Raw genomic sequence first — 21,442 nt, 5'->3', positions numbered from 1 at the left:
AATTCGATTAACCGTAATTTTTTTTATATACTTTATTTATATGTACAAATTAAGTCTGATTTTAAGTTTGGTAAAATTTTGATTTACATTTTTGTGTGCTCGGTATCACGATATTTAAGGTGCTGAATTCAATTTATTATCTCGTAGATAAAGAGTGGAAATAAACTAAATTAATTGAGAATGTCACGTGACTTACCCATATTATACTTAAAAGAAAATATTGTGGAGGTTAACATTGTAGACTTTAGCAATTAAAAATTATAACAAGTAAAGTTTCTGAAGATTATAATAATTATCTTAATTACATGTGTCAAAAACTTATTTATGACATAAAAAAAAATTTAAATACTGATATTATTGTTAGAAAAATAAAAGAATTTACTGACTAATAAAATTTGTTTACACAAATTACTCTTATTTTATAATATTTTATATCATATTGAAAATTAAAAATCACCATAAAAATATATCATATTTTATAAAGTCGTCAAAATTATATATATATTTCTAAAATTCAAAAACTATTTATTAATTATTTTACATTAATTTTATAATCAATAATTTAATCATGTATTTATTTTAAATGATAATGCTAGTGTTACTTGTGACATCTCCAAAATATACGACATGCATATATAATAAAGACGTCATTCAATTATAATATTGAAAAGTAGTTAGAGACATATAACAGACTATATTGGTTACAGTCATCCAAAATAAAATCAGAGTTGGTCTCTTAAACATAAAGGACCACTGTGAATTATCATCAGAATAATACTACTAATCAAGATCCTAGACATACTAAGCTGCAACATCACCGTCTTCCAGCGCTTGCTCCACAGACACCTCCTCTTCATCTCCCCACATCCAATTTTGGATGATCATTGCAAAAGAAAGCATACCCAAACAAAGCACGAACACACAAGCAAGGGTGAGCTAGTTTTACAAGCAATCATACTATATTAGAGTAAACAATTCATCAAATAAATACTTTAAGCCAAACAAGTTAAATCATACAAAGAAACATGTCATAAACTAGACTTGACTCGTCCGGACTTAGAATGATAGTTGAGCTATGGCGGGTCTTGCATTCGTGGTGACTTATGAAACTTGGGTTCCCCACCCTGCCACACTCACGAGGTTAGCCTGTTCCGGGCCTTGAGGCATACTGGAAGCCCCCAAGACTAAGACCTCCTACTACTCCTCACCACATGGATTAATCCCTCTACTTGAGTATGATTAGCCATTGGAGTTTCAAAATGACCCCCAAGACTGAGCTTCTACTTTCATTCTAAAATACTAAGGATCTCACCAAGAGATCCTACACAGATGGAACTTGATTTACAACTTGGATCATACTTTCATCACTTTGTAATCATATACTTTCTGCCACAATCAACATATACACAATCTCAACAATATACATTACTCACCACTCACAAATTATAAAAATAACATCTCCACAATTGAATCTAAGTTAATCAATACCAAGAACCAAACAGCTCCAACTAACCCATAACAGCTCATAAAATGCATCAATTTATACATACCTACAAGTAATATAATTATTGATTAACACTCACGTTTCAATATAAAAAACAATTATCCTTACTTTATTATATATATATATATATATATATATATATATATATGATACGTAACGTTATAAATATATATTTTTATATTATATTAAACTAATATATATTATATTAAATATATATATATATATATATATATTTATATATGGATCCTTACTTTAAATTCCAATCACACAGTGACTGATTTCCTAAAATTATAATTTACTAGAAATTAACACATGATAACTTTATGCATCTACAATCAACTTGTTTTATTTTATTTTCATCCTAGTAGAGATCTTTCTTTACCCCAATTGGTCACCGGAGAGGACCCAGATGTCTGAACGCATCAAACTCACCTTCGACGCCAACACATATGACTAGTCACAACTGGACCAGGCCAGGGCTGCTCTATGATCAGGGATGTGCCAACTCAGGTTTTTAAGGTTCCTCTATCCTACCAACAAAGAAAGGCTCTCAACAATTAACAATTAATTTATTTAAATTATCTACCCTGTTCTCTTATGCTCTAAATCTGAAATGCCTAATTTTAATATTTTCACTTCCTCTCACAGCAACCTCAAACAGTACCTGTACGTCTATTTGATACCCATATACATGCTATTACAGAACCCTTATTCCAGACCTTCCAACAAGATCATTTTCAGCCAACAAACTCATTCAAAACAGATTGAATTCATCACATCACAACATGCACAATTTCACAGTCTCAGTTATAACATCCAATACAATAAAAGTCATAAAACAGTTTCACAAGAGCACACCAGTTCAACATTCATATGCATATATTTTTATAAAATAAATTCATACAAAAATAATTAGCTCCCCTTACCTTAGTGGTTACAAGCACAACACTCTTTAGAGGAAACCCCAAAACAGTACTCTTGCACAGAAGCAAGTTCAACAGGATCTACAAAACGTCAAATTGGGTACAGAGACATCTCTTAGAGTTAGAATAGATAGAGAATCTAGAGAGGAAAACCATTGACTACATGCAACTAGAAAATTGCATGCCCTAGGTTCAAAGGAAAAAGGGGAAACAGAAAAAGATAACTTACCCGTCCAAAACGAAAATCTAATCGGATGAAGGGAAAGCTCTCAACTCCGTGAACGAAACACACTACCTATTTGAAATTTCAACGGTGGGAAGTGGTGGAAAAGTAGAGAGAAGTCAGAGCAAGAATAAGAAAATGAAGCTGAACTTAGAGAGAGAAAGAGGAACTGGATGAAGAACTCAGAGTTGGAAAATGAGACCTCTTCTAAGGTCCTAGTGTCCTTAGCTTCTTGGGCCAGGCTGCAGGGTCCAATAGCCTTACATTTTCAGGCTCTTACATTACTAATTTTACCGTATTAAAAAAATTCATAGTTTAATTTATTATTAATAAGTAGTTATTCCAATAACATATAGTGATTAATAAAAGTATATTTAGTGAAATATAATAAATAAAAAAACCATACATTATTACTGATAAAATTTCTCTAACAAAATAATTCCAAATTATTTTACTATGTCTAAACATATTATAAAATAATATATGTTCAATTTATCAAATTTATAAATATTACAAGATAAATGTATAATTAGTCTACCTAACTTTTAACATATTTGTGAAATTATATGAAAATTATTATTAAGAGAAGATTTGTCTATTCTTTTGTTTTGTAAAATTAAAATCATGTCATATTACTATAATTGAAAATAATACACAAGTATAATATCATATTAGTATAATTTTAGAGAAACTAAATCAAACAAACATTTTTATTAAAATTTATTCTATTAAGAATATTATAATGTAACTAATTTAAAATATTTTCAAGCTTCACATACCAAGTTGTTTAAAAACTTGTTTACATAAATATAATAATAATTATTATTACGATATTAAATTTTTTTGTAATATATTTAAATTGCATATTTAATTATATTTTAAAATATTAAATGCGTTTCATTACATGCAAAATAAATGAAAAATTGATGAATAAGTTCATTAAAAATGGTTTATTTTATCTAGATATCTTATTGCAAATTTTGTTCTTATAAACAAGTTGTTATGAATTTCACGCTACACCTTTAAAATATACTATATCATTTAAATAGTTTTAATTTGATTCTTGTAAATTTTTACTTACAAATTTTGTCTCATCTTAATGTTAAATTATCACGTAACAGACTCTTAAATATACTTGTAAACCTGTCAAATTAATATTTGAGTCATATTGGACTTCTAAAAAAATTTAATCAAACATAAAAATGTCAACTTCAGGTAGATATTTAGGAATAACATTTTATATTAAAATAAAATATGATTAGATATTATAGATAAATATTTTTTTCCTTTTAATATAATATTAAAATAAATAAAAAATCTTAGTTAATTTTTATTTTTATCGAGTCATTTATTATTGGATCTTCTTCAATTCCCATGTTTAATCCTTAAGGTGAGTGACTATGTGAAAGATCCTACAATATTGATCATAGATAATATCAAATCATAGTATATAATTGAAGATAAATCTTATATAGTAAGTCAATCTTATGGAGTTGAGGGTTTTAAATAGGACCATGATATGTTAACAACTTTTTTTAACAACTTTTTGACAGTAGAATATGTGTCACTATTTTATTGATCCGTATATTTGAAATAGACTAATCACAAGCTACCACATAGGTTGTTGTTAAAAAAAGTTGTTAAAAAAACTTTTTCCTTTTAAATAGCAGTATTTTAATATGATATAAAATCTCGTTGTTAGATGATTATTGAACAACCCATTTAAATATTGTAAATCTCTCTTGTTTATATTTGATGTGACAAGATAAACTCAATGAATAATAAATCTCGTTGCAATGTCATATTTTATAAATGAAAGATACATATTAATTTAATGAATTATCTCTTGTTATATTTCATTTATTGATAAGACTTTTGTAAGATATAGAAAGTCTCTAAGAGTAGAAGTAGTATTTATAAATGGAACTTGATTATTTCATTATTAAAAAGGTCAAACTACAAATAAAAAGAATTAGTTAATTGAGTTTTATATTATAAAAATTACTATCTCTCTTAGAGTTACTTTTTGCCTTTCCTCTATAGCATAGGAGTCTTAGATAAAATATTACAATACTAGTAAATCAGAATCTTTAATCGAAATCTTTAATCGAGTAAATTTATCTTTTATTTTGGTTTGGAGTGATTTTGAAAATCTAATACATTGATATTAATATTTTGCAAATCTTTTAAATATATTTTAAAACATTAAAATAAGTGTCATAAGTGTATTATGAAGAGGGGAAAAAAATCAGTTGAGAATCCAATTTCGAAAATATGCTTGTATATGTGACTTTTTTTTGGGTTCGAAATGAATCTGTATCCATATATGATCATTAGTATATATTTATAATTGATATGAATTTTTTTTGTATAGATATAATATCATGTATGTATGAGGTAGAGTCTTTGAAACTTAGTTAAATTAAGATTTTAAGTCAAGATATTGGAAGTTAATTATTTTTATTCATTAATTATTATACTATATGATATATAGGTATGAAAGAAATATCTTATGAATAGTAATGTTTGATTGTTTTGTAAAACTTTTGTGATATTGTGAATGAAATGATTATGATGGAAAAAGAGGACAAGTATATTAGTTTAAATAACTAGTGATACTATATTTTGAAATATTAGTTAGAATTAATAGAACAAACTAATATAGCTATCAAATTTTCTATATTATACAGTGTCTAAGTCACCACTTGTGCTGATTTTAATTTATTTTTCGTGTTTTGTATGAATTTGAACACACTTATGAAAAATTTATAATAACTAAATTTCGTTTGGAGGAAGCTATAATAAAGATATTTTTGCAATAATTATTTATTTAGTAGACAATGTCAACAATTGTGTAGAGTTGATGATTTGTTAGTGATTATTGAATAAAAGATATGCGATTTTACAAGTATAATCTATTTGTGACGATATCACCAAATAACTATTGACTTCTACGCACGTTGGAATTTAAACATGCCTTCCACTCACTAACTCAACCCTTTCTTCCTTCAGTGAAATCAAAGGTTATTTCTTTCTCACACGTCTTGCCTAATATCCTCGTGTTTGCTACCAATCAAGATACAAAAAGAACGTGGAAGTTGCACACTTTATCATCGCGAGTATCCATTTTCTTAGCTTTTAATCAATCTAGGATGTATTTCTAAATTTTTAATCTATAATTAGTTTCTTTTATTCATGTTTCATAAGTGTTTTCAAATGTATTCTAAAAAACCCATTTTCTTAATATACACTATGAAAGAGGATATAACTCTGGTCTGAGGAGGAAAAATATATATATTTACATGAGAATAATATAGAGACTCAGATTTAAACTAAAATTTAACTTCATAATTATTTTAGAAAAATCGACCAGATTTTGTACCCAGAATTTAATGCAGCTAAATATAAATATACAAAAGCATAAGTCTCCACAGACATCAACACATTGCTATGGCAACAAAAATGAAGACCTGGACCACATTGTACACCCTTGTTTTCCTCTTCATTCTCTTCGTTTCTTCCTCTCATGTTGCTTTCTCCTTCTCAGATAGCAAATGCAACACTACTCCCTACCCTGCATTCTGCAAAACCACTCTACCACCTCAATATTTATCCACACATGACCAATGCCGTTTCCTCCTTCACCAATCCTTATCAACAACAAAAACGCTTGCTGCATTGCTCTCTTCTTATCTCTCAAACAACTACGCAATTCCTAGTTCAACATTACACGCCCTTCAAGATTGCTTCAACCTTTCACAACTCAATATTGATTTCTTCTCCAATGTCCTCCAAGCCATTCATAGCACCGTCACTGGCTATCAAGTCTACGATTTGCATACCTTGCTCAGTGCCACTTTAACCAATCAACAAACGTGCTTGAATGGTTTTAACGAGGTGACTCCCTTTCCTGTAGTTACTAATGCCTTGTCAAGTCCACTTTCCGATGCGATCAAACTATATAGCATATCTCTGGCCCTTTTCACCCGTGGTTGGGTTAGCGATGCCATGGAAGGATCAGCCACAGTTGAGACGATTACTAATAGAAAGTTACTCCAAACAAGCGTTGACAATGTGGAGGTGAGGCAAAAGGTGGTGGTGAACCCTGATGGGTCTGGTGATTTCACCACCATAAATGATGCTGTGGCTGCTGCACCTGAAAACAGCGGCACCAACAACGGGTACCATGTAATCTATGTTGTCGCGGGGATTTACAATGAGTACGTGTCTATTCCTAAGAGCAAGCAGAACCTGATGTTGGTTGGAGATGGTATCAACCGCACCGTACTCACTGGCGATCGAAGCGTTGTCGATGGCTGGACCACTTTCCAATCTGCAACTTTTGGTAAGCTATGTTCGATTGCATATTATGTCACGTATTTTCTGCTTATGCATGCGCATTAATTTCCAGCACTGTATTAGAAAAGTGAGTTTGACGTGACACACCGTTTCACATCATAGACATTTCATTTCATGCGTAAAAGTTAATCTAATATTATATTCGAAGTGAGTTTTTAAACCTAATTCAATCCCTATATTTTTAGTGGACATAGTCTTCTGATTCTCAACATGAAAAAGACGGAAACGAAGTTAGTTAGTTACATGCTGTCAAATTCAACATTAATACGAGTAACTATCTATAGTATGGCTACTAAAATTGTCATACATACATATATAAAAAATATATATATTTGTGTCAAAGTTAGACTACTGTGTCTGCTACAACTGTGTTGTGTTGTTGTGCAGCTGTTGTTGGAAAAGGGTTTGTTGCCGTGAACATAACATTTCGTAACACTGCTGGGTCCAGCAAGCATCAAGCTGTGGCTGTGAGAAACGGGGCAGACATGTCTACGTTCTATAATTGCAGTTTTGAGGGTTACCAAGACACACTGTACGTACACTCCCTAAGGCAATTCTACAAACGCTGTGACATTTATGGCACAGTGGATTTTATATTCGGCAATGCAGCAACAGTATTCCAGGATTGTAGCATGTATCCAAGACTCCCAATGCAAAACCAGTTCAATGCAATCACCGCACAAGGCCGAACAGATCCAAACCAAAACACTGGAATCTCCATACAGAACTGCTGCATAATAGGAGCCAGAGAATTGGGTGATGCTACTAGCAACTATAATGGGATACAGACATATTTGGGTAGGCCTTGGAAGGAGTATTCTAGGACTGTTTACATAAAATCTTGCATGGATGGCCTAATTGATCCGAAGGGGTGGACAGAATGGTCAGGGGATTTTGCTTTGAGCACACTGTATTATGCAGAGTTTGCTAACTGGGGACCTGGTTCAAACACCAGCAATAGGGTCACATGGGAAGGTTACCATCTCATAGATGAAAACGATGCACTTGACTTCACGGTGCAGAAGTTTATTCAAGGTGATAAATGGCTACCCTCCACAGGAGTACCTTTCAACGCTGGGTTACAGTAATTTTTCTTTGGTGCAGCTTACACACTTCAACTTGTTTTGATTAAATTGATCGTATCAAGTGATGCCTGATGTAAATCTATAACCTTTATATTGTGAACGCATATTATGCATGTCAAGAAATTGAAAAATTAAATTAATCAAATGAGTTCTTAAGGAAAGTTTTGCCTTATTATTAATGGAAAAATGTATGAAACGCCCTGTTTGGTTTGAAAGAAGAGAGATTAAATATCTTAATTGTTAAAAAATCTCTCCCCTTAGTTCACAATGTGATGATGATATGAGTTAAAATATATTTAACACTATAACATTAGAGAAGAAAAATCATTTAATAAAAAAGTTAGGATACGTCGAAACATTTTTTAATTTCCTTTTATCAGGCTAGCTAAATTTTCTTGTTTTTGTTTGCCCGAGCTAATAAATGACACATGGGTTAAATTGGTGCCCGCTGATTCATGAACAAAAGGAAAAGGAAATGGCGAAATGGCGTGAACAAAGATCTGCAAATGAGATGAAGGATTCAAAACAGGGCTGATGATGCTAAAATTATCAGAATCCAAGGTAAGAACAGAAACCTCAAATTGTTTCTATATATTGTGCGGTTTCTGAGCTTGATCAGTTTTAGAAAAGAAAGGATATTTTACTATTTTGAGCATAACCAAGTTCTGAACCACTATTTGATCTACATACAAAGGATTTTCTATTTTGGCCATACCGATCACAGAGATGCAAACTCCAAAAGGGTTTGACGGGGGATTGCCGCAGCCTCAGCGGGCCCTTTCTCTTCACTTCTCTGCGCGTCTCTTTCTGTTACACAACACGCGCAGGAACCAAAATAAAAAAACCACCGACAAGGTTTAATAACCTGTTTGGTTATTAGTAAAGTATGCGTTACGCTTAGTCTTATTGTATTGCACTATTGAAGTGTTGAAAGGGCGCGGTTAATTGAAAATGAGCGAGGAAGATGGACCAAGGAAGAGGAATATCGCCTTTATTACTGTCTGTACCATCTTCCTTGTGGGTTGTGTCATAGGCATCGCATTTAGCGTTAACGTGGAGACAGAAAGTTCCAACAATGCAGGACGACAGAAGGACCGCGTTATTTCCTCTGTGAAAGCGGTGAAAATCCTTTGTAAACCCACAATGTACCAGAAAGAATGTGAGAAAAGCCTGATGAAAGATGCTGGGAACATCACAGACTCCAGAGAACTCATTAAAATTGCATTCAATGTAACCTTGAAGAAAATAGGTAAAGAACTAAAAAAAATAGATAACATGCACAAGAATGAGAGTGACCCCAGAGCCAAGATGGCGCTTGCAACATGCAAGCAACTGCTCGGTCTTTCCACTGGAGAATTCAAAAGGTCAATTGAGAAAATGGGCAAGTTTGATCTCGACAATCTGAACAACATTCTCACTAGTTTGAAAGTTTGGCTTAGCGGTGCAATCACGTACCAAGAAACTTGCCTGGATGGTTTCAAGAACACCACCACCCATGCACGGATTAAGATGAGGAACTTGTTGACCACTTCCATGCACTTGAGCAGCAACGCCCTTGCCATCATCTCAGCACTTGTTAGTACTGTCGAATTGGGTACGGAAATCGGGAGTCGCCAACTTGCTGAGGGTGGCGAACACGTTTTTGGTCACGGTGAGGTTATTCCCTCGTGGGTTGTTGATGATGATAGTGGTGCTGGTGTTCGTAGACTCCTTCATCAAAGTTCTCACAGACTGAAGGCCAATGCGATTGTGGCGAAAGATGGTAGCGAAAAGTTCAAGAGCATCGGCGAGGCATTAAAGATGGTGCCTAAGAAGAACAAGAAGCCATTCGTGATTTACATTAGGGAGGGTGTTTATCGTGAGTACGTTGAAGTCGCTAAAACCATGACTCGGGTCGTGTTTGTCGGTGATGGTCCCAATAGAACACGAATCACAGGCAAGAGAAACTTCGTGGATGGGATGATTACTTACAAAACCGCCTCAGTTGGTATGCATATCCTTTCCTTAAATAGGATCTTGCTACGAAAAATAAACAAAATTAAGTCTTTTTTACAAACAGTTTGAAGAATATCGGTGGTGATGAAGTGATCATGTTATATTGCCATGTTAATTAGTTGTTGTATGCATGCAGCTATCCATGGAGATTACTTTGTGGCCCTCAATATAGGGTTTGAGAATTCCGCTGGTCCTCAGAAACATGAAGCAGTAGCCCTAAGGGTCCAAGCAGACAGATCCATTTTCTACAGATGCTCAATAGATGGGTACGAGGGCACGTTGCATGTTCATGCCATGCGTCAATTTTATCGGGAATGCACCGTTTCAGGCACGCTGGATTTTGTCTTCGGTGATGCAGTGGCTGTTTTTCAAAAGTGCACCTTCGTGGTGAGAAAGCCATTGAAAAACCAACAATTGATTGTGACTTCTCAAGGTAGAAAGGAGAAGCAGCAACCATCAGGAATAGTGATCCAAGGAAGTTCCATCGTGGCCAAGCGTAAAGTGAAGTCTGATAGGAAGGCTTACCTTGGTCGTCCACTGAAGAATTACTCGAGGACCATCTTCATGAACACTTACATGGAGGACATTATTAAACCTGAGGGGTATATGGCAAAGCAAGGACGACGGGGTCCTTCAGGTATGAACACTTGTTTCTATGGTGAGTACAATAACAGTGGTCCTGGTTCAAACAAATCCAAGCGTGTAAAATGGCGTGGGATCAAGAAACTCAATTCAAAATCTGCGAGGCAATTCACACCACTCAAGTTTTTTCATGGAGATCAATGGGTTAGAATTACTAGGATTCCTTACTACCCTGACATCCTCCCCAAGCGCTAAACATTTTTTTAGAAAGGAGCATGCGTGCTAATATGCATCCCAGAGACTAGACTCGTTTAATTAAGGCTTCTATCTTTCACTTTTATTTCATTAGTTTCAACTTTTTCTATATTCTGTAATGCCAAAATTCTCCAACTGCAGAAAGATCATCACTCGTTCCTTTAGGAGTACATAGATTTAATGTAATTAAACCTCTCCTTAGGAGATTTTGTTGTTAACAAAATTGAATATATATACTTCGTATTATTCTCATCACTTCAAATGCCAAATCTTTTCAGATCGATACAACTTCTTATAAAGTCCTACTAACATGATAACTTGTCCAATTTCAAAAGTCATTGTAATCTGACGTCAGTGAGAGAAAATTCAAGTAAAATCAAAGTGTTAGATTTATATATAGCATCATGAAAGCGGAACAATGAAACCAAATTAAACAATGAAAGGAAAATGTTTTTTTATAATTTTTTTACCGTAATTTTTGTGAGTCATTTCAAATGTACATACCAATAAAATAATAACACATGATCTATTATAAAAAAATTCCTTTTCAAAAAATTGTTAACATATCTTAGTATTCATCCTAAAACTATACATCTTTATCTTAAACACATGTTTTCTTGTTTATATTTTTCTCTTCATATTACATTATATATCTTATAAACTTATTATTGTTTATACTTTCTGTAAAATGATCTTCTTTATAAAAAAGCATGTTCAAAAAGTAATACATTTTAATTTTATATACATTTGTTACATATTTATTATTTTATTTCTTTTCTTATCATATGATATATCCTATAATTAAATTTTCTCTCTAAATGTATTTTTTAAGTCTTGATAAATCTTTTTAGTGTGCATGAATTATTATTGTTTTTAACTTTAAAGAATTACTATAATGTTTTAAAAAAAGTGTTTGAAAAAGTAAAAAGACACCGAGTGCGGACCTGTCCATTCACACGTAAACAAAAGTAAAATCTATTATTTTACTACTATTATTATAACAGTACTACATGCATTGAATTTGATACACCCGACTTTATCCCAAACTATATTATATTAGAAAAGATGAGCCGCCGCTGATTAAAGTTTCAAAGATTATATTAATAACATGTGATACATATATCACTTTTTTTTATCACCGATATATGTCGCTTTTGTTTATTAATATGTTTTGGTCGCTTTTGTTTATTAATATGTTTTGGTCGCTTTTTAGTCCCTAAAAGCAATCTTAACTTGCAAACGTTATTTTTATTTTGTAATAAATATTTCACTCTTTCATGTAATATTACATAAAATTTATCTTTTAAACAAAGTCAAACAATTTATTTAGTTAAACCAATAAATTTATTAAAAAGAAAATTCAAATAGACTCCATCATATGAAAATTGAAATACTGTAATATCATATATGGTACTTATGCCGCATTTTTATTAAAATTGAAATATTTTGATAAAAGAGAAGAAGAAAGAATATAAATAATAAAAAAGAATAAATTGTTTTGAATGAGGTGGGAAGTATAAGTAAGGGAAGGAGGTGTTCATCTGCAGAAGATAACCAGAACAGATAACAGAGAGATAAAAGAAACGATGGAGAGCATAGTTCACAGAACGGTGGAAGTAAATGGCATAAAGATGCATGTTGCAGAGAAGGGAGAAGGTCCAGTGGTCTTGTTCTTGCATGGCTTCCCCGAACTCTGGTACTCATGGCGCCACCAGATTCTCCATCTCAGTTCCCTCGGTTACCGTGCTGTTGCCCCTGACCTCCGAGGCTACGGTGACTCCGATACCCCTGCGCCAATCACCGCCTACACGTGTTTCCACCTTCTGGGTGACATCGTGGCGCTCATCGACTCTCTGGGTGTGGACAAAGTGTTCCTTGTGGCCCATGACTGGGGTGCCATCCTCGGTTGGTACCTCTGCCTCTTCCGACCAGACAGAGTCAAGGCGTATGTCTGTCTCAGTGTCCCCTTCCGACCCTTCCTCGGACGAAACCCCCAACAGAAAACCGTCGATATTTTTCGTGCCTTGTACGGAGAAGACTACTACATATGCAGATTTCAGGTACTTTCTCTTCTTTTAAACTCTTCCGTATCAGCTACCAACACTGCTTCTAGAATACTTCCAATAAAGTAATATCAGAGATCTATATCTCTGGAACAAGACAAAAATCAAAGTAAAGAATGATAAGTAAGCACCAAAAGTGTATGGTACTGCTACATATAGAGTGGTGTCCTTGTGAATCTATGCTACTGCTATTGATGTTACGAGATTGTATTTTGCTTGAAGTGGGTTATGTTATATCTCATAAATTTTAAGCATAGTAGTGTATGTGTTGATGTGATGTGTCGCACAGGAACCAGGGAAGATGGAAGCTGAGCTGGCTCGCGTTGACACTGCATATCTGATGAAGAACATACTCACAACGCGCCATTCCGGTCCACCCATTTTCCCGAAAGGGGAATATGGAACTGGATTTAATCCCCATACTCCAGATACCCTGCCCTCTTGGCTCACTCAACAAGATCTTGATTATTTCGTTACCAAATTCAACAAGTCTGGCTTCAGTGGAGGCTTGAACTATTACAGAAATCTCAACCTGTGAGTTCCTTTAGTAATCTATTTGGGATTATATCAGATGTTTGTTTACAGAAAAGGAAAACAAAACTGGCACAGAATCTGGGAGCTTCATAGCTTAATCTATCTAATGTTCTTAACATGAGATTTGATACAATGAAGCATTAAGCAATATGGTTTGAAAAAGTTATGATTTTGGTGATGGTTTTGCAGAAATTGGGAGCTGACAGCAGCGTGGACTGGAGTAGGAATCGAGAATGTACCGGTTAAGTTCATTACAGGTAGCGTTGACTTGGTGTACAATTCCCCGGGGATGAAGGAGTACATTCACAATGGTGGTTTTAAGAAAGATGTGGCATCTCTGGAGGAAGTGGTGGTGCAGGAAGGAGTTGGCCATTTCAACAACCAAGAAGCAGCACACGATGTGGCCAATCACATTCATGACTTCATCAACAAGTTCTGAGTCACAGTTTCTATCTCAAAGCAAACCCACTTTCAATTCTGCAAATCAAGTTTCGGTTATGCGTGTAAACTGTTAACAAAGAAAAGTTATTGGGATGATTTCAATAAAATTACTTTTTTCCCAGAGTTATAGTCAGATCTTAAGCAAAAGTACTATCACTTTTTCCTCCATAAGAATGTCCTATTCTTGAAGGCAGATAAAAAGATCATTAATTAATATGTCTATTAATCTTGTGTATAGACAGAGAAACTATTAATTATGTGAGTAAAATGTCTACTGTATAGTTTTTTTAGTATTGAGTATAAGTCAAGAAGCTTTTAATGATACGACAAAATACTTTACTAGAAACGCAGCTCATGTAAAAGTCATACAAATAAAATTACAATTAATATGTTAAGGTATCTTGCACCATTTATTACAGCATCCTTCAGGAAAACAAAAGAGTATTGCATTAGATAATAATGGAGTAAAATTTTATTGATGACATAATGTAAAGTACTTTTTCCAAATTTTAGACATTTTAAAATCATTATCCAGGTGAATGGATAATAGTTTTTTACACAACAATTATAAATCGTTTTCATATAAAATTTGTTGATTATGACAACATTAGAAAATTGTTGAGGGTATGACTAACATTAGAAAATTTCTTAAATGCATAAAATAAAAATTATTATGTTTATTTAGTTAATATACTTTTTTCCAACTTTGTACATTATACTTTTATTTTACTGATCATCTTACTTTGAATAGTTATTGTATTATTTAAATATTATTAAAAATCAATTATAATATTTTATGTAATAAATAAAATATTCGTTTTATTTTTTTTATTATTTTAAGAATTAAATATGTTTTTAACTTTTAAATTTTAATACGAAAATAGAATTTGTCTTTTTGTCAATTTTTTCTGCATTTAAATTTGTTCTGAGTATTATTTCAACCTCTTTCCATTTGCAGTGCGAAAAGATTGCGCTCGGCGTTATAAAAACACTAGAAGCAGTTTAAACACTGTTATGAAAAATATCAAGATGAAGAAAGAAAACTTAAAGAAACAGTAGAAGCACAGTATCAATTTTGATACTATACGAAAGAAGCATTAATGCTTCTTTCTATTGTTGAAAATGCTCTACAGGAAGAAAGATTGATCTCAACGTTTTGAGCCCCAAAAGAGGCTCTAACTATTGGAACACAGACTTTGGTCAAATAATTCGAAGTCAAAACTGGCAAATCTCAACGCCCAAGGTTGACTAGAAAATTAATATAGAAAACAGTGAGCTATAGAGTTCTTGAGAATGGTGGAAATTTTCAAGATTCAAGCACCGCTGGAAAATTTGAGACTTTGAGATGGGGAGGGGATACAGGCAAATGGGTGTGAGAGAGATGAGAATGAGAACTTTAGTTTCGAAACAAGAAAAAGAGAAGTAAAATATGAACTTGGAGAGCAAGTTATATGGTGTGAATAAAAGGTTACCTTTTTCTAGCTTGTCCCCAACGTAACAGGCCGTAATATTAAATTTTGGATTGTTGGGAAGTTTGGGTAGGGTGTGGAGGAGGAAAAGAGAGAGAAGAGAGATGGAGAGCATAAAGCACAGTATGGTGGAAGTAAATGGCATAAAGATGCATGTTGCGGAGAAAGGAGAAGGCCCAGTGGTGTTGTTCTTGCATGGCTTCCCTGAACTATGGTACTCCTGGCGCCACCAAATTCTGGCTCTCACTTCCCGCGGTTATCGTGCTGTGGCGCCTGATCTCCGAGGCTACGGTGACACGGAGGCCCCTGTTCCGGAGAGCAGCTACACGTGTTTTCACCTCGTGGGAGACATCGTTGCGCTCATAGATTCTCTGGGTGTGGAAAAAAGTGTTCTTGGTGGGACACGATTGGGGTGCCATCATCGGTTGGTACCTCTGCATGTTCCGGCCAGACAGAATCAACGCCTATGTTTCCCTCAGTGTCCCCTTCCGACCCTTCCTCGGAAAAAATCCTCAACAGAAGACCGTATACGGTTTTCGTGCCTTGTATGGAGATGACTACTACATATGCAGATTTCAGGTAAATCAAATACTTCGTATATTCTTTCTCTGCATATCAAATCTGAGAACACAAAGAATGGTTTATTAGTATGAATCATCTGCCATTTTATTTGCAGCAGTGAGTGTGGTTTCAAATGAAATAGTTTTAGTTTATGGTATGAACATGATTGATGCTGCCATGGCCTGCGTATCTGTTGAACAACATATTTACGTCCCGTAAAACTGGTCTCACAATTGTATCTGTTTTACATTCATCATGGAGTACAGTTTGAGTTTATCACTGTTCTCTTATGTTCTTCTTTGTGCTGGTTTTCAAGACATATCAGGTCCACCAGTTTTTCCAAAAGCGGGCCATAGAACTGGGTTTAATCCCCATTCTTCACCCACCTTGCCGTCTTGGCTCTCTCAACAAGATCTTCATTATTACGTTACTAAATTTCAGAAGACTGGCTTCACCGGAGGCCTGAGCTACAACAGAAATCTCAACTTGTGATATCCATTCATTTGTTTTCTTATGTACATGTGCTTGTGTGCTGAGAAACTAATACTACGACGTTTTCATTTTAATGATTCTGTTCAATCTCAACGACATGTGCTAAATTTTATTCATTTTGATATTATTATAGTTGGATAAAAATAATAAGAAATTAGCATGTGGCTAATAGTAGCATCTTGAATGGTTTTTGCAGAAACTGGGAGCTAACAGCATCGTGGACTGGAATTGGAATCGAGAATGTACCGGTAAAGTTCATTACAGTTGGCGATGATTTGATGTACACTTCACCGGGGACGAAGGAGTACGTTCACAACGGTGGTTTCAAGAAAGATGTGCCGACTTTGGAGGAAGTGGTGGTGCTGGAAGGTGTTGCACACTTCAGCAACCAAGAAGCAGCAGAGAATGTGAGCAATCACATCTATCATTTTCTTAAGAAGTTCGGACCCTGAATCATGGGCATATCAATAACTCACTCCAACATGTTATTACAAACTATGTCACAGACTCTATTTTATGGCAACTTTTGCTAGCTCCGTTTCTTAAAGCTCTATTTATGCTTGTTTGGCAAGGTAAAAATATGATATCAACTTTTATTTCATGAGATCGTGTTGTGTTTGTTCAGTTTCCTGCAAGAACACAAACGTAAGCAGATTGCTATGAGCAATTATTGGGAAAAACTTAACTATATACTAAACTAGTATATCCTAGACTGAACTGATTCACAGATTATAAATAAATTGAATTGATCCATGTAAAATATTCTTTTACGTGCCCTCCTATAATCTTATCATTATTATTAAATTTATGTAGTAACTGTTTTTCTAACATATAATCTTTTTATTACGGTAATTTACACAAGAAAAAGTTAATAGACTATTCAAGTATAAAAAAAAGTGTATGCAAATTCTAAAAATCAGATCTCAAATCAATCACGAATAATCAATGTGGGTTCAAAATATATATTCAATATAGAAAAAACGTGACAATGTTTTTGTTTAGTCTAGGATTAAAAGCCATCAGCGCATCAAGATACAAGTTTAATTTATCTACAATAATTTGAAGTTTAGCCATAAAGTGATTGGGTGCCAGAAATATCACTGAAAACAGTACCGAAGAGTTAAGTATAGCCTTTTCATGAGAAAAAAAATAGATGCTAGTCGTTCAAAAATTTCGTAGTCTGGATATGGTAAGATTTAGGAGAGGCCAAAGTATGTATCACATAATTAACGATTATCCAATCTATGACATCAAAACTGAGTTAAAGCATTCACAAAACACATAATCGGAAAATAAAAGCCAAAAATGAAAACTTCGTACTTAAATCATTATCAGAATACAAATAACAAGAAAACTGCCTCAACAGTCTAAAATATAAGAAAAATTTGCATCCCAGAGGTAATAATACCAGCGTAGAATTAAACACTGCTATCACATCACACCCTAAATCCTCGGCTGTTCCTCCTTCCTCTAGCCCTCTCGAACTTCCTTCCCTTAGATCGAACATAAGGTTTGGTGTGGCTGTGAGGAACACCAGGAGCAGGACCAAAGTGCTTCACAGCTTCACGAGCATTCTTTGGGCCTCTAAGAAGGACCTGCATTCAGTAATTACACAGTTCAGGTAACTCGGCAAATGCAATACATACAAAAAGCTTCAGCAACCAGATAAAATTAAAAAGTACGCGACTTAGATCAATACAACATGTAGTAAGGATTATTAATTCATCATAAAATATTTAAAGCAAATGACTGAAACAATGTGAAGGTAATATGAAAAAATTCAACCACGAGCAGACCACTCAATATTCAGAAAAAGAACTAATTCTAGGCACAAATAGGTTAAACTATATGTATCCCATGTTTCTCATCTAATCACTCAGTTTTTATTAATCAATATTAATCTTTGGTTTGATTAGTATGTATCAAAAAGCAAAAGAAATTGAGACGAACCAAACGTATAAGAAAAAATAACTTCAAGAAAAACAGAAGATTAAAGGAGGAACTATAAAGGATATGGTGATGTCTGATATAACACGAGAAAAAAAAACAAAAGCTTTCAAGAGAACAAAAGCAGATATTCAGATAACGAAAAAGCCAACAGTAGCCTCTAAGCATACCGTGTTCTGTCCAAGAGGTGCCCTAAGAGCCAACTGATCAAATGTTAAACATTCACCGCCAGCCTTTTCAATTCTTGCACGAGCAGTCTCTGTAAACCTGAGTGCTGTAACTTTCAAGGGTGGAACTTCATAAACACGGATATCATCAGTTACAGTCCCCACCACAACAGCAATCCTATCTTCCTGCATAGATAAATTTTAAAATTAAACCAATGGAAACAAATGCAAAATTAAAAATGAAAAATATTACAAAACAAACGAACCTTTCCCTTGGTATACTTAATCAACCTTGACAAAGAAAGTGGGGCCTTGTTAACCTTGCTCATGAACAATCGCTTGAGTATAACAGCATTGAAATTGCTGCCAGTTCTCCGGACAAGGAAGCGATAAAGCTGATCATTTTAAAACAAATCAGAACACTTCAAAGTATATATAAAAATGCACATATTCAAATAAATATTGTAGATAAAACGGGAAAATTTTGAGAAGAAACGGTACAAAAAATAATAGAAAGATAATAACAACTGTAAACTTGAATATCAATATTGTCAAGTACCAGTGAAATAGACTAGTTCCCTCAGTAATTAAACTGAAAATATTAATCATCTATAATCAGAATTAGCATGGTAAAATGAGATAAAACATCATCGGGAACCTTTCCATGTACAAGCTCCATCAATCCATAATCAAGGGAATTCTAGAGCTAATATTTCAAATTTAAAATTCAGCCTTAAGGTAAAAACGGATCTGCACTGCAGTAAAACAAACAAGCATACAACAACAAAAAATGAGGTGAAGTCTCACAAGGGTTAAATGAAACTTTCTTTAACAGCTTCTAAAAACATCATAACAGAAGAAATCAAACAAAAAATAAAAACGGCACTGCTTATGGGAGAAAGTGGCTCAGAAAAATGTGGAAAATTCTATTCCCGGACGTTTCAATGGTGAAGGTCTCATAATGAGCTGGGATCACATTTATCATCACTGACCACAAAGAAAAAAGCATGAGAGAAGTGAGTTGAAACCTACCTTAACCAAAAGCTTGAGATAGATATCATTGGACTTTGGTGCTGTTCTTTTCGTCTTTTTGCTCTTACCTCCGGCTTTCAGATCGATCCCCTGTGTGTCCAATTCAAATGAACATAGTTAGAGACAGAAAATTAACATTGTTATAGATGCGGAACAATGAGACAGAGAGAGACGAAGAACCATTGCTGCTTCGGGTCTCGGAACGAACCTCCTTCACTCTTTGCCGCTACACCTGCGATTTATGATAGCAAGCAAATTAGGGTTTTTTACTTCTACACTTTCATAATAGGGCTCAAAATATGGGCCAGCTTTGGTTCTGAAACATGGGCTCAACTCTTCGCTCACTATCTTCGGCCCAAATTTCCGTAACAAAGACCTAACACAATTATTAAAATCAAATCAAACTTTATAATATTATGTTCGCCAGTTGCATCAGTTCGAGTTTCACATAAAATAGCATTTAGTTTGTCATGTTTAATTAGATAGATTTGATTTATTTTGCAAATAAAGAACTTATTTAGTTTAGATTTTGAAAACCCAAACTAAATCAATTTAGTTAAGTTAGGTAGGTTAGTTTGATATGGAAATGAGCTATGATAATATAACTAAATGGTAGTATATTTTTTTATAGTTTATTTTATATTCAAAGTAAAAAATATTTTAAATGATTATTTATGTGCTTTATTTAGTATCTATTTTTTGTATTTATTATATAAAATTTTATTAATTTTTAACCAGAATATGACGAAAATAACATAATAAATTTTATGACCAAACTAAAATACCTGTAACAGAAACTCAATAGATATTGAATTAAAGGTTTTCAAATTTAGTAAAGATTCAAAATACCATTAAACTTAAAATTAGAGCTGTCAAAACGGGTCACCCGGTCCACCACGGATTGGTCACTTAGTGAGCCAACCCAACCCGGCTCATTTATTAGCGAGCCAGAAAAATTCGAACCCGGCTCAACCCACCACGGGTTGACTTACTGGCTCACTTAATTACAATTTTTTTAAAATAAAAAGAAATTACAAATTTTCTATAATACAAATCTAAACAAATTTCACTCTCAAATTTGACTCCCAACATGATTGTTTAATTAATTTTGAAAATAAGGAACTTAAATAATTTTTTCAAGCAAAAACAAAATAATAAATATTTTTTTATAAAATTAAAATTAAATTTTAATAAAATAAAATTAGGTAAGTGGGTTGGTGGGCCAACCCGGCCCACCACGGGTTCAACCCGCATGAGCCAGGTTTAAACGAGGCGGGTTGAAATCTGACCTGCATAAAAAAGATACAATTTTTTCTAACCCAACCCGGCTCAAACCCGTGGTGAACCGGGTTGGCTCGCGGGTTGTGATCCATTTTGACAGCTCTACTTAAAATGTATTAGAACTTATTTGTTATAATTTTTAAAACAAAACAATTGACTTTAAAAAAAAACATCCATAAATTTTATGTTTTTCAAGTAATCCCACGAAAACAATATAAATATAAAATCTTATTAAAATCAAAAGCTTTTATTTTAATTGTTTCTCCTAGAAATCAGTTATTTAAAAAAAAACGATTGCAAATAACAATAAATTATAAGTTATATATATAGATAAATACATACATATATATATATATATATATATATATATATATATATAAACTATATTGAACAGTTGGATTGATTCATATAAGTTAAATTTAACAGTTCAATGAAATATAATTAGTTTGATTCCAATTAGAAGTGAAAAGAATCCATTTCTTGATTCTATGTAATTGGTCTTAATTTAGGTGTATATGGAAAAAAATAA

General features: G+C 33.4%; 4 protein-coding genes, 2 long non-coding RNA genes, 2 other non-coding genes and 1 pseudogene across 8 annotated transcripts; 4 read left to right on the top strand and 5 right to left on the bottom strand.

Moving 5' to 3' along the window:
* Nucleotides 1-636: 636 nt before the first annotated feature.
* LOC128195760 (uncharacterized) lies at nucleotides 637-2,826 on the bottom strand. The gene is made up of 3 exons (XR_008247593.1): nucleotides 2,657-2,826; nucleotides 2,431-2,508; nucleotides 637-857 (listed from the first exon to the last, which is right to left on the bottom strand). It is a non-coding gene; the product is annotated as an uncharacterized LOC128195760 (long non-coding RNA).
* Nucleotides 2,827-6,039: 3,213 nt separating this feature from the next.
* Nucleotides 6,040-8,200, top strand: LOC108325407 (pectinesterase). The gene is made up of 2 exons (XM_017558476.2): nucleotides 6,040-6,995; nucleotides 7,397-8,200. Exons 1-2 carry the CDS (start codon nucleotides 6,101-6,103, stop codon nucleotides 8,095-8,097), a joined length of 1,596 nt encoding a protein of 531 aa, XP_017413965.1. The 5' UTR covers nucleotides 6,040-6,100; the 3' UTR covers nucleotides 8,098-8,200.
* An 845-nt stretch (nucleotides 8,201-9,045) lies between these two features.
* Nucleotides 9,046-10,926, top strand: LOC108324693 (putative pectinesterase/pectinesterase inhibitor 28). Its single transcript, XM_017557631.1, has 2 exons — nucleotides 9,046-10,081; nucleotides 10,226-10,926. Exons 1-2 carry the CDS (start codon nucleotides 9,046-9,048, stop codon nucleotides 10,924-10,926), a joined length of 1,737 nt encoding a protein of 578 aa, XP_017413120.1.
* Nucleotides 10,927-12,428: 1,502 nt separating this feature from the next.
* On the top strand, nucleotides 12,429-14,091 carry LOC108326088 (uncharacterized). The gene is made up of 3 exons (XM_017559358.2): nucleotides 12,429-12,986; nucleotides 13,279-13,523; nucleotides 13,713-14,091. Exons 1-3 carry the CDS (start codon nucleotides 12,513-12,515, stop codon nucleotides 13,960-13,962), a joined length of 969 nt encoding a protein of 322 aa, XP_017414847.1. The 5' UTR covers nucleotides 12,429-12,512; the 3' UTR covers nucleotides 13,963-14,091.
* Nucleotides 14,092-15,523: 1,432 nt separating this feature from the next.
* On the top strand, nucleotides 15,524-17,087 carry LOC108326090 (uncharacterized; annotated as a pseudogene).
* LOC128195759 (uncharacterized) lies at nucleotides 15,919-16,869 on the bottom strand. Its single transcript, XR_008247592.1, has 3 exons — nucleotides 16,733-16,869; nucleotides 16,157-16,456; nucleotides 15,919-16,054 (listed from the first exon to the last, which is right to left on the bottom strand). It is a non-coding gene; the product is annotated as an uncharacterized LOC128195759 (long non-coding RNA).
* A 692-nt stretch (nucleotides 17,088-17,779) lies between the features above and the next one.
* On the bottom strand, nucleotides 17,780-19,959 carry LOC108326089 (60S ribosomal protein L18-3). The gene is made up of 5 exons (XM_017559359.2): nucleotides 19,813-19,959; nucleotides 19,633-19,722; nucleotides 18,867-18,995; nucleotides 18,604-18,786; nucleotides 17,780-18,081 (listed from the first exon to the last, which is right to left on the bottom strand). The coding sequence occupies exons 1-5, from the start codon at nucleotides 19,813-19,815 to the stop codon at nucleotides 17,923-17,925; spliced, it is 564 nt and encodes a 187-aa protein (XP_017414848.1). The 5' UTR covers nucleotides 19,816-19,959; the 3' UTR covers nucleotides 17,780-17,922.
* LOC128196075 (small nucleolar RNA snoR53Y) lies at nucleotides 19,174-19,258 on the bottom strand. Its single transcript, XR_008248175.1, has one exon. It is a non-coding gene; the product is annotated as a small nucleolar RNA snoR53Y (small nucleolar RNA).
* LOC128196074 (small nucleolar RNA snoR69Y) lies at nucleotides 19,499-19,595 on the bottom strand. The gene has a single exon (XR_008248174.1). It is a non-coding gene; the product is annotated as a small nucleolar RNA snoR69Y (small nucleolar RNA).
* Nucleotides 19,960-21,442: the final 1,483 nt, after the last annotated feature.

This window comes from Vigna angularis, chromosome 3, assembly GCF_016808095.1.
Source record: "Vigna angularis cultivar LongXiaoDou No.4 chromosome 3, ASM1680809v1, whole genome shotgun sequence".
Taxonomy (NCBI): domain Eukaryota; kingdom Viridiplantae; phylum Streptophyta; class Magnoliopsida; order Fabales; family Fabaceae; genus Vigna; species Vigna angularis.
The sequence above is the reverse complement of the archived record's forward strand: the minus strand, read 5'-3'. Positions and strand labels throughout refer to the sequence as shown.